The sequence below is a fragment of the Nycticebus coucang genome, chromosome 17 (genome assembly GCF_027406575.1).
Source record: "Nycticebus coucang isolate mNycCou1 chromosome 17, mNycCou1.pri, whole genome shotgun sequence".
Lineage (NCBI taxonomy): Eukaryota > Metazoa > Chordata > Mammalia > Primates > Lorisidae > Nycticebus > Nycticebus coucang.
In genome coordinates this window covers 49576170-49589256 of record NC_069796.1, presented here as the reverse complement: position 1 = coordinate 49589256, position 13087 = coordinate 49576170, and the positions used below count along the sequence as shown (strand labels likewise).

The following is a 13087-nucleotide window of genomic DNA, read 5'->3' as shown; positions in this document are numbered from 1 at the left end:
TGCTAATCAGTAGTGGGGTTGCGCCTGTGAATAGCCACCGCACTCCAGCCTGGGCAACATTGCGAGTTGCCATCTCTAATAAAAAAAAAGATACTTAAAAAGTAGTAAAAGAAAAGGAAGTAATTTTAGGACATTGAAAATTCAGTTAAGTTCTCCATTTCTTTAAAGTTAGGGCTGCGGTGGGAGAGAAATACAGAAGGTAGTTAAGCCAAAGGTGGGCCCTCACCTAGTTCTATGCTCAATTTATATCATCTTACTTAAACCCTTTACTCACTGCCCCAGCCACAATGCTAAGCAACGTTTTATCATGTCAATATGCAAAGATGTCCAATTGTTAGGATTCAAAGGAGATTAGAAGGGTTTTCCATCATATTAACCTGCCGTATTCATGGTCTTCCTTGAATTACCTTCCAGTATTTACTGGGCTTCACTTATGTCTAGCTTAACTTTTCTGACTTCACCAGCTGGAGCTAGGAATTTGTTGGTCACTCAGCAACATAACTCAAATCACAGGGGAGAATTTGAAATATCTGGAGAGACTCATCTACTCCAAATATACTCAACTCTATCCGAAGAAGTACCAGAGAGGGCGGCGCCTGTGGCTCAGAGGAGTAGGGCGCCCAGCCCTATATGCTGGAGGTGGTGGGTTCAAACCCAGCCCTGGCCAAAAACTGCAAAAAAAAAAAAGAATACCAGAGAACTAAATCTGCTTGCTGAGATGTAGAATTTTGTCAGCTTTTTTCACTGTGGACAGTGCAGCTGTATTGAAAAGAATGAAAAAAACCAACAAGAAATGCAGATAAAAGTGCAAGAGTTGGTTTGTGCTCATCTGGAGCCCACATCTCCCAGGCTTGATGGACCTACCAAACGTTGCAATTTGTCAGATTGTCTGGATGATGAAACTATCAGAAGACCTACAAGAAAACAGTGTTGCTGTGACTCAATATTGTTTAAACCAAGCCATCTACCAGCTGGAGAAGGAATCAGTCATAACAGGTATTTTATAATTCATTAACCTCTAACATCTGTAATAGAATGGATTTTGTAATAGGGAAAACAAAAGAATTCAGATTGTCTTTTTCAATCCAGTTTATGGATAATACCTGCCTGCTGTATTTAAATTGTCATTTATCTAATTTTTAGTGATAAAAATACAATACTTCTTTATATTTCTCAATTTAATACATTTTAACAACTGGCACATTTTGAATAATTGTGGAAAAGTGATTGTAGTTCTATTTTTTCTTTTCTTTTTTTTAACCCCTCGAGATAGAGGTAAAGTGAGACTCTGTCTCACTCTATCCCCCTCGGTAGAGTGCTGTGGCGCCATGGCTCACAGCAACTACCAACTCGTGGGCTTAGGTGATTCTCTTGCCTCAGCCTCCTGAGTAGCTGGGACTAAAGGCACCCGCCACCTTCGGTATATGGGGACGGCGCCCTACCCTCTGAGCCCCAGGTGCTACCCCGTCCCCCCACCCCCTTTTTTTTTTTTTTTTTTTTTTTAGATAAAGTCTCATTCTTGTCACCCTGGGTACAGTGCAATGGTGTCAGCTCAAAGCAACCTCAAACTCCTGGGCTTAATGATCCTCCTGCCTCAGCCTCCCAAGTAGCTGGGATTACACAACACCCTGTTTATTTTTGTCATACTTTTTTGTTTTGTATTTTGAGACAGAGTCTCAAGCTGTCACCCTGAGTAGAGTGCTGGGGCATCATAGCTCACAGCAACCTCTAACTCACACTCAAGCAGTCTTTCTTGCCTCAGTTTTTCTATTTTTTAGTAGAGACAGGGTTTCACTTTTACTCAGGTTGGCCTTGAACTCGTGAGCTCAAGTAATCCACCCACCTCGGTCTCCCAGAGTGCTAAGATTACAGGCGTGAGCCACTGCACCCAGCTTGTAATTTTTGTTTTTAGTGGAGATGCAGTCTCACTCTTGCTCAGTTTGGTCTCAAACTCCTAAGCACAAGGGCTTCTCCTGCCTCTGCCTTTCAAAGTGCTAGGGTTACAGGCATGAGCCACTGTGCCCCACTTTTTGGGGGGGAGGAGCAGTCTCAGTATGTCACCCTTGGTAGAGTACTGAGGCACCACAGCTCACAGCAACCTTAAACTCTTGGGCTTAAGAAATTTTCTTGCTTCAGCCTCCCAGTAGCTGGGACTACACTCACCCACCACAACACCCAGCTATTTATTTGTCATAGTTGTTTTGGAGGCCCGGACCAGGTTCGAACCTGCCAGCCTTTATGTGTGTGGCCGGTGCTCTAAACACTGAGCTATGGGTGCCAAGCCCCACCTTTCCTTTAAATTGTCCAAAACAGACAATCTGATCTGGAAATCTCCAACTTCTGTGTGTTTTTTTTGTTTGTTTTTTGTTTTTTGAGACAGTCTCACTTTGTCACTCCCAGTAGGGTGCTGAGGCATCATAACTCACAGTAACCTCAAACTCTTGGGCTTAAGCGATATTCTTGCCTCAGCCTCCTGAGTAGCTGGGATTAGCAATGTCCACAATGGCACCCAGCTATTTTTGCCATGAGCTCAGGCAATCCATCTGCCTCAGCCTCCCAAAGTGGCTAGGTGTGAGCCACTGCACCCGGCCTCAAAATAACTAGTTTCTGGTTCTATTAAATAAAATCAGAGACAACTAAAGTTAAATTTACAAATAGGAAGTGATACTTCTTTGAGTGATAGAATCTTATATAAAAAGAAACATGTTTTTTTCTTTTTCAGATTTGAAAAGGAACTTAACTATTAACAGGCCCTCCATCCCTGTTTTTAACTTCTTTTTTTCCCCTTCTTTTCTTAGGAACAAGGGGATTTGTTCCTTATATTAATGGATGTTACGGTGAAGATGAGTTTTTGACCTCTTGGAAGGCAGGAAGGAGAAGCTACTTAATCTTCAAGATTAAAACCAAGAACCTAATGCACATTGCGGAAAAGAATGCTTTAGTACTTGAAGATTGAATAATGAATACCTGCTGAATGTTTCTATTGAGGTTTTTCCTAAATAAACTTCAGTGGCATCTTAGGACAATTTACTGCAGAAACTTTGATCCCTGGGTGGAGTATCCTACCATTGGCCCATTTGAAGAGTTACATCTGGATATGACTGCTCTGTTCTACCTGGAATATTGTTAGGCTAGCCTTTAACCAATTTCTAAACAGTTGTAATCATTAACTGACCCAGCCATTACTCAAATATAAGATTAAAGATGATGGGGGGGAAAATATTAAAAGATGAATAGAGTTATTTAGAGTTTCCCTGATGAAAGACACTGGTGTTGTCTAATAGTTTGACTGACAGTGTAACTTATGTTTCCTTTTGAGTTTGTTAGTGATGGTTTCCTATTCGAAAGCCATTAGTTTTTTTTATTTATTTTTATTTATTTATTATTAAATCATAGCTGTGTACAGTAACGCAGTCATGGGGCACCATACACTGGTTAACATAGCCTTCCTGGCATTTTCTTAGTTATTGTGTTAAGACATTTATATTCTACATTTAGTAAGTTTCACATGTACCCTTGTAAGATGCACCATAGGTGTAATCCCACCAATCACCCTCCCTCCGCCCAATCTTCCCCCCTTTCCCCCTTCCCAATATTCTTAGGTTATAACTGGGTTATAGCTTTCATATGAAAGCCATAAATTAGTTTCATAGTAGGGCTGAGTACATTGGATACTTCCATTCTTGAGATACTTTACTAAGAAGACTATGTTAGCTCCATCCATGTAGCCATTAGTTTTTTCATTGTAACAATCAGATTATTCATCATTATAAGATTACATAAGCAAACCCCAATGATTTAGTCATGTTTAAGAATGGTTATGGGACTTGTTTAACTTGCTAATCCCATTTAACAATATTCTTCAAAGACAAAGTGTTCCCTGTGGCGAAGTATATCTAGTCAGCTAAGGGCTGGTATGCACCTACTTTGGTTTATTAGGCACTGTGGAGAGATAAAGAAGTAAAACACTTCGTTTTTTATCCTCGGGGCTTGGTACAATATATTTATTTATAAATGAATAAAGGTGATTGTTCCTGCTTTCAAATGAAAAACCTGGTTAACAAATGAGAAATTATTTGCCAAGAAAGGATGGATGTATAAATATTTGATGTTAGCCCCCCCCCAAAAAATGGGGGTATAAATGCATAAAAAGTAAATAATAGAAGTATTTTATTTAATCCCATAAAGCCCATGGGAGATAGCTCGACATATGTTTGAGAAGTAAAAGAAAAGGAGCAGTATGAGTGATTGGAACATGGTTTGTGCTAAAGACATGAGAATTCAGCATGGGTTAAAGTGAGCTATAATTAGGTCGATAAAGGTTTGCAAGGGAGTGAACAAAAAGAGCATTGGTACCTCAAGGAGGGGCTGTAGGCGAGGGGAGAAGGTGTTTTTATGGCATTTTTTGTCAGAGATAGGCGTATTTACTCTCTTTGCCTTTAGCCATAGATAAAGCATACAGTTACTATACCCTAAAGGCTTCTTTTATTCCAACTTGCTTTTATGTGGAAACCCTAGGATCTGTCTACTTATTGGGGATAAGGGGCAGCATATGCAGGATGGGAAGACTTGTGAGGTAAAGCCAAAATGGCATCGTTTGTTTACATTTTCAAATCAGGGGCAAAACTTAACTCTTTTAAATACTGCTGGTGGAAGTTCAGAAATCATATATTTCTGAAGTCTGTGTTTAGTGGAGTAGCTCATAATTATGCCTTAAATGTTATTATACTTATTAAAGCTTACTGTTTGTTTAATATGGGAAATAATCTGCAGAAAAGTTTGTCCTCCCAACAGGATTAAAACTTTATTCTTCACTTGTTAATGCCAAGCTATCTATTGTTCATTCATTTTACAAACATCTGAGTATGTAATAAGTCCTAGACACTAAAAATACAGATATGAACAGAACATGCTCATTTGAACTACCACTAATGCTCTAGGTTGAGAATTGTATGCTGAGAGGCTTTGATTCACTGTACACTGCTCTTTCTTAGAAACATCCAAAACAGAAAAATGTGTTTCAATTATAGAAACTTCTAAAAGTTTGGGCTAATGATTTTCAAATAGGTGAAAATAACATGAGGTGCTGTAAAGTAGTTATTGGCCCATTTCTGGCCAATTTCCCTATTCTGTGTATAGTTTTAAACACTTAGCAGCTCAGAATTTAATGTTTTCTTTGTTTTGATCTTTTTGCCAGGTTTCTAAGCATGAATTGAGGAACAGAAGAAGCAGAGCAGATGACTGGAGCAGCATTTGTTTCTCCCCAAATCTAGAAATTTTAGTTCATATGTACACTAGCCAGTGGTTGTGGACAACCATTTACTCTTGGTGTAAAGAACTTAATTTCAGTATAAACTGACTCTGGGCAGCGTTGGTGATGCTGTATCCTGAGTTGTAGCCACTGTAATTGTGAATATTAACTGAGATAGTGAAACATGGTGTCCGGTTTTCTATTGCATTTTTTCAAGTGGAAAAGTTAACTAAATGGTTGACACACACAAATTGGTGGAGAAATTGTGCATATGCCAATTTTTTGTTAAAACTTTTTATTTTGAACTATACTGCTTTGAGATCTCATTTCAGAAGAACGGCATGAACAGTCTTCAGCCACAGTTGTGATGGTTTTGTAAATGCTCACAATTGTGCATTCTTAGGGTTTTTCCATCCCTGGGGTTTGCAAGTTGTTCACTTAAAACATTCTTAAAGTGGTTGGCTTCTTGTTTGCAAGCCAGCTGATATGGTAGCAACCAAAGATTCCAGTGTTTGAGCATATGAAAGACTGCCTGCTTACCTGTGCTAGAAATAACAGCATTTAAAGTGAAGACTTAAGAAAAACTTAGTGACTACTAGATTATCCTTAGGACTCTGCATTAACTCTATAATGTTCTTGGTATTAAAAACATATGTGTCACAGAAATTTAGTTAACATCTTACAACTGAACATGTATGTATGTTGCTTAGATAAATGTAATCACTGTACAACATCTATGATCTGGGATTTTGTTTTTATTTTGAAATGGGAGCTTTTTTTGTTTACAAGTTCATTAAAAACTAAAAACTGTTTCTGTAAGGAAATGAGATTTTTTTTGAAACAACAAAAATGCCTTGCTGACTCACTATGAAATAAAAATCTCCCCCAGTTTTTTAATAGACTATGTCCAGCCATTTGTAACATGATATTCCTTTGCAAGTCAGTTAGATTTAGTGTGATAACTTTTCCTCAATTTTTTAATTTTGAAAGTAATTTTTTTTGTCTGAAGGGGAAAGGCATTCTTACATTTTTCTTTTCTTACTGAACTTGCAGGCACGACAATACCTAGTGCTGCAACTGCCTAAACTTGGTGTTAGAACTCCTGCCCACTGACTAGCAGCTGGACTGATTTTGAATAGGAATGAAAGCATTAAAGGGTTTAAATACAAAATGTTTCTCTTTAAAATACCTGTGAAATGGATATTAGCAGTTGACTCTCTTCTTGAAGAGTATGACTGTGTGAGGTACAGCGAATGTTGACCTTCCCTAAGCCCCCTTCTGCTTCTCTAGGTTATCTTTGTGCGTGCGCTTCCTTTCAGTCTTATTTGCACGCTCTTTTCTTTTTCTCTGACCCAAGGGAAAGGAAAACTTACAATAATTCTTTAGGTAGTGTAATTTATTCATTTATAGCATGTCAGAATAAATTAAAAGAACGTTTATCTGGAAATGCTGCCGGGAGCCTATTGTGTAAATGTAGGTAGTTTGTAAAATAACCTTGAAATTGTAAATTGACACGTTTGATCAGATTGTGTCAGGTTTAATTTGTTTTTGGTTCCTTCTTTTAATTTGAAAACTACTTCAGCAATAATTAATTCCATGATTGCCACATTCTGTCATTAAGGGATATATTAGTACCGTGATACTGAAGAAATGTCCTAAGTTTGATATTTGGGGGTAGGCAGCCTCTTTGTTTCTTTCCTATCCACCCTAGTGAGTTAAGGTATTTGTTTCTTGACTAATAGACCCTTTGATACTTTTAGCCAGAAATCAGTCTCATAAAGCTATTTTTGAGTATAGTTTGTGTAAAATAAAAATGTTTAGCTTCGGTAATAACTTCCAAGCTGAACTCCCTCTAGCAAGATATTTTTCAGTGCTTTTATTTACTATGCACTTAGACTATGCACTTTTTCTGAAATATTTTTGTAACACTTTTTTGTATTTTTGCCATTTGAAAAGGTTTTGGTGTAGTTGGTCTGTAATTAAGTTGCAGATTTAAAACTGCTGTTAGCTTTGTAAATCAGCATATAGGTGTTTTTGTCCTGGTATATCTTCATTCCATCTGCAGCTGGAGCTGGAATCCCATTGATCTTCTAGCTACCATTTTCTTCACAGTTCACAAAAGAAGAATGAAATTCAGTGAATGCTGTTACTAATCCTGTTGGGAGATGAATCTCATTTCACCAAAATTAAATTATGTTTTCCCACTAAAATGAAGACACATCACTCTGAAATTGGAAGACCTCACCACTTAAGGCTCCACAGTGGCTTACTCAGCTGAACTCTAGGTTACTACTCTTTACTTTGTTCACCCATTGGGGGTTGCAGTTTTTTAAATGTTGGGAGATGGCCATTCTAACTACTGTTGAATGTCTCTGTTTTGGGAAGGTATAACAAGAAATAAAAAAGAATATATATGAAGGGAGAGACTGGTTATCTCCTCCCATATGGTTGTGCTTATGCTCTTATGGCCTACAGATGGGTATTTGGAGGTTTGCTTTTACTATGATTTTCCATCAACAAATACTTTCATTGAGATTTTTTTTCTTATTTTTACTAGTAGTCCTTTCAATACTGATAAAATGCCTCAAGTAAAACATACTATAATAATTATAAGAATTCCATTATAAAAATATCAAAAGGATTTTAGAATCTAGGACAATGAGCTAGTTTTCCCTAAAGCTTGCTAAACTCTTCAAGAAGAGTCCATATGACCCTTGACTATAGTGAGCCAGAGGAATTCTAAGAAGGGCTGGCCTAGAGATCTTTAGCTCAGCTGAAAATTCAGATGAACTCCTGGTGGCCCTTTCTTGTCTGGTACAGTTTGGCTCTTTCTGTGTCAAGGTGGTATATACCAATGTTTTAAGTTTTCTCTGCTGGTTTTTAAACAGTAACAAGCATGTGACCAAGATACAAGGAAATGGATATGAAGTGTAGAAAAATAAGTGTAAACAACTTGAAAATAAGACTCTGAGTCTTTCTTTCTTTTTTTGGCAGTTTTTGGCCAGGGCTGGGTTTGAACCCACCACCTCCGGCATATGGGGCAGGCACCCTACTCATTTGAGCTACGGGCACCGCCCTGAATCTTTCAGTTTTAATACCATTCCTTGTCATCTGGGAGACTCCCCTGCAAATTTCCATTAATGTCAATATTTTTAATAACAATTTTTTAATACAGTTTACTTGTTGAAACAGTCAAATATGGGCCAGCCACAGTGGCTCATGCCTACGATCCTACCACTTTAGGAGGCCAATACCAGAGGATTGCTTGAGGCCAAGAATTTGAAACTAGCCTGGACAATGTAGTGAGGCTCTTAACATCTCTAAGAAAAAGAAACAATCAAAGATGGAGATGAGCCATGCATAAATCAGGCCAGGCCATACATTTTTATGTTTAATTTATCAAGCAGTGGGCGGCGTCTGTGGCTCAGTGAGTGGGGCGCTGGCCCCATATGCCGAGTGTGGCGGGTTCAAACCCGGCCCCGGCCAAACTGCAACCAAAAAATAGCCAGGCGTTGTGGTAGGCGCCTGTAAGTCCCAGCTGCTCGGGAGGCTGAGGCAAGAGAATCGCGTAAGCTCAAGAGTTAGAGGTTGCTGTGAGCAGTGTCACACCACAGCACTCTACCCGAGGACGGTACAGTGAGACTCTCTACAAAAAAAAATTATCAAGCAGTATATGTCAAGTAAAAGGATTCATTAGGCCATTGTTAAGGACATGTATGGAAAAGGAACTGTTCCTGGAGGAATGCCAGGACTAGGACAGAGAAACGTAAGATGAACCTGGAACATCTATTGTGCTAGAAAGGAAATCCTTACTTAAGGGGTTCATGTAGACCAAGTGTGTCAATTACATTATTGAAATAAATTGATAACATAACTTCATTGAATAAGGTTCTGAGATTTTATTTTTTCTTGAAGATAGAGTTTACTGTGTCGCCCTCAGTAGAGTGATGTGGTGTCACAGTTCACAGCAACCTCAAACTTTTGGACTTCAGTGATTCTCTTGCCTCAGCCTCCCAAGTAGCTGAGACTACAGGCGCCCGCCACTGTGCCTGATTTTTTTGGTTGTAGTTGTTTAGCAGGCCCAGCCTGGGTTCGAACCCACCAGCTCCAGTGTGGCCAGTGCCCTAGCCACAGGCGCCAAGCTAGATTCTGTGATTATATATGGAAAAAAGGGAAAGTTCATTAAAGTAAAACAGGAAATGATGAAGTAGAAAAGCTGTCATTTGCAAACCATGGTTGACAGAATTTATTATTTCATTTTTGAGACAGTCTTACCCTTAACCCCAGGCCAGAGTGCCATGGCATCACCCTAGCTCACAGCCACTTCAAACTCCTTGGGTCAGGCAGTCTTCCTTCCTGCCTCAGCCTCCTGAGTAGCTGAGACTAGGCACCCACCACGCCTTGCTAATTTTTCTGTTTAGTAGATACAGGGCCTCACTTTTGCTCAGGCCATTCTCAAACTCCTGAATTCAAGGCATCCTCTCACTTTGGCCTTCCAGAGTATTTAGGATTGCAAGCCTGAGCCACTGCCCCAGATAAAAATCTTGAGAATTTTAATAGAAATTTTCCAGTCTAGTTATGAATATTCCCCATGTTCACCAGATGGGAACTGGGTCTGCTGTATGCCAAAAGCTGGTATGTGATGGGGGTGGGGACTAAGATGGAGGGAGAGGGATGGGAGTAGTTTAATCTGTGCAAAATGGAGTAAGGGCCTTTAGAATTAAAGGATGAGGGAATGACTTTAGGAAGTTAAGGCAGGGAAATGCTTCGTCTATATTGTGAAAGTAATTAGTCCTTTAGTTCTACAAGAATGTGCTGATATCTTGGTCTCCTGGCCTTCAAATAGCAAAATTTTGCCATTCCTAAGGAGTCTTTAAATTACTTTTTTTGCATTTTTTGGCCTGGCCAGGTTTGAACCTGCCACCTCCAGTATATGGGGCTGGCGCTCTGATCCTTGAGCCACAGGCACCGCCCCTAAGGAGTCTTTACATTTCTTCATCCCTTATCCATCCACTAAAATAAATTTTATCAGGCTTTTTACTAATTTTTTTTTTTTTTTTGTAGAGACAGAGTCTGACTTTATGGCCCTCGGTAGAGTGCCGAGGCCTCACACAGCTCACAGCAACCTCCAACTCCTGGGCTTAAGCGATTCTCTTGCTTCAGCCTCCCGAGTAGCTGGGACTACAGGCTCCCGCTACAACGCCCAGCTATTTTTTATGGTTGCAATTTGGCTGGGGCGGGGTTTGAACCCACCACCCTCGGTATATGGGGCCAGCGCCTTACCGACTGAGCCACAGGCGCCGCCCAGGCTTTTTACTAATTTAACCAGTCACCTGTTTGGCCCTTTCACGTCTTGTTAGTAGCAAGAAAACCAAATGTGAGAGCTCATTTTCTTTTTTTGGAGATCCTTTAACAAAAATGAAGCCTTAAAAGATGTACAGATGTAATCAAGTTCCTCAAGTAAAACTAGAACCTAGGCCAAATAGTTGTGTTTTGTTTTTTTAGAGACAGTCTAAATTTATTGCCCTTGATAGAGTGCTCTGGCATCACAGCTCACAGCTCACAGCAACCTCAAACTCCTGAACTTAGGTGATTCTCTTGCCTCAGCCTCTAAGTAGCTGGGACTACAGGCGCCTACCACAACACCTGGCTTTTTTTTGTTGCGTTGGGCTCGAACCCACCACCCTCAGTATATGGGGCCACCCTACTCACCGAGCCACAGGTGCTGTCTCCAAATAGTTTTTTCACATTAAAACATTTCCTACTGTAGCCGGGCGTTGTGGTGGGTGCCTGTAGTCCCAGCTGCTCGGGAGGCTGAGGCAAGAGAATCACATAAGCCCAAGAGATAGAGGTTGCTGTGAGCCGTGTGACGCCATGGCACTCTACCCGAGGGCGGTACAGTGAGACTCTGTCTCTACAAAAAAAAAAACATTTCCTACTGGCAAAGTAATTGCCTTAATAGTAAAGTAATTGCTTTATATAATACATTAGGCAGCCTTTACCTGATTATCAGTTCTTTGTTGACAGCAAAAAGTAAAATGTAAAGGAGGTTTCTGCTTAACTGTCTCATTAAAAATTGAAATAGGCCAGGTGTGCTAGTTCACGTCTATAATCCTAGCACTCTTGGAGGCCGAGGCAACCTCCAACTCTGAGCTTAAGCGATTCTCTTGCCTCAGCCTCCCGAGTAGCTGGGACTACAGGCGCCTGCCATAACACCCAGCTATTTTTTGGTTGCAGTTGTTTAGCAGGCCCAGGCCAAGCTTGAACTCACCATCTTCAGTGTATGTGGCTGGTGCCCTACCTACTGAGCTATGGGCACCGCCATACAATGTAATATTTTTTAATTTTTTTTACTTTCATTGCTGCAGAAGAAATGTAATGTTTTATAAGAGTTTGTAGGCCAGAGGCCAGCGGTGGCTCACGTCTGTAATCCCAGCACTCGGGAAGCCAAGGTGGGTGGATATCCTAAGCTCACAGGTTCAAGACCAGCCTGAGCAAGACCCAGACCTCGTCTAAAAATAACCAGGTGTTGGGCAGCGCCTTTGGCTCAAAGGAGTAGGGCGCTGGCCCCATATGCCAGAGGTGGCCGGTTCAAACCCAACCCAGGCCAAAAGCTGCAAAAAATAAAAAAAAAGAAAAATAGCCAGGTGTTGTGGGTGCCTGTAGTCCCAGCTACTTGGGAGGTTGAGGCAAGAGAATCACTTAAGCCCAAGAGTTTGAGTTTGCTGTGAGCTGTGATGCCATCGCGCTCTATCAAGGGTGACAAAGTGAGATTCTGACTCCAAAAAAAAAATTTTTTGTAGGCCGGATATGGTGGCTGGTGCCTGTAATCCCAGCACTCTGGGAGGCTGAGATTGATGGATTGCTTGAGCTCAGGAGTTCAAGACCAGCTTGAGCAGGAGTGAGACCTCGTCTCTACTAAAAATAGAAAAATTAGCCTGGTGTTGTGGGCGCATGTAGTCCCAGCTGTAGCAATGAAAATAATTTTATGGTTGGGGGTCACCACAACATGAGGAACTGTATTAAAGGGTCACAGCATTAGGAAGGTTGAGAACCACTCCTCTAGAGGCTAAAGCAAGAAGATCACTTGAGGGCGGCACCTGTGGCTCAGTCGGTAAGGCACCGGCTCCATATACCAAGGGTGGTGGGTTCAAACCCGGCCCCAGCCAAACTGCAACCAAAAAATAGCCGGGCGTTGTGGCAGGCGCCTGTAGTCCCAGCTACTCGGGAGGCTGAGGCAAGAGAATCGCTTAAGCCCAGGAGTTGGAGGTTGCTGTGAGCTGTGTGAGGCCACGGCACTCTACCGAGGGCCATAAAGTGAGACTCTGTCTCTACAAAAAAAAAAAGATCACTTGAGCCCAAGAGTTTGAGGTTGCTGTGAGTTATGCCATGGCACTTTACCCAGGGCAACAGAGTGATACTCTTGGCTCAAAAAAAAGAAAGTTTGTTAGTCTAGATTTAGACAGTAAAACGAATAAAATACGCCTCTAGTTCTTTTTGTGCCACCAAAAAAAGTGAAAGTATGTACTTTTACATATTTTGTAAAATGGACAAATGTTAATGTTTTAATTTTTTTTCTTTTGTTTTTTTTGAGGCAGAGTTTCACTGCATTGCCCTGGGTAGAGTGTCATAGCTCATAGCAATCTCAAATTCCTGGGCTCAAGCAATCCTCTTGCCTCACCCTCAAGAGTAGCTGGGACTACAGGTGCCCACCACAACATCAGGCTAATTTTTCTATTTTTAGTAGAGACGGGTCTCCTCATTCTTGCTCAGGCTGGTCTCAAAACTCCTGAGATCAAGTGATCCACCTGCGTTGGCCTCCCAGCGTACTAGGTT

At 40.8% G+C, this 13087-nt stretch overlaps 1 protein-coding gene and 1 pseudogene across 5 annotated transcripts in view; both read left to right on the top strand.

The window, feature by feature from the left end:
• CSNK1A1 (casein kinase 1 alpha 1) overlaps positions 1 to 7669 on the top strand; it is an 85903-nt gene extending 78234 nt beyond the window's left edge. For all 4 annotated transcript variants that reach the window (XM_053567320.1, XM_053567316.1, XM_053567318.1 and 1 more), the window contains one exon: positions 5198 to 7669. In XM_053567320.1, the coding sequence (XP_053423295.1) occupies positions 5198 to 5205 (8 nt within the window). In that variant the 3' untranslated portion in view covers positions 5206 to 7669. The remainder of the gene's footprint in view (positions 1 to 5197) is intronic.
• LOC128569186 (uncharacterized) lies at positions 5882 to 7669 on the top strand (annotated as a pseudogene). The gene has a single exon (XR_008375280.1). The product of XR_008375280.1 is annotated as an uncharacterized LOC128569186 (transcript).
• Positions 7670 to 13087: the final 5418 nt, after the last annotated feature.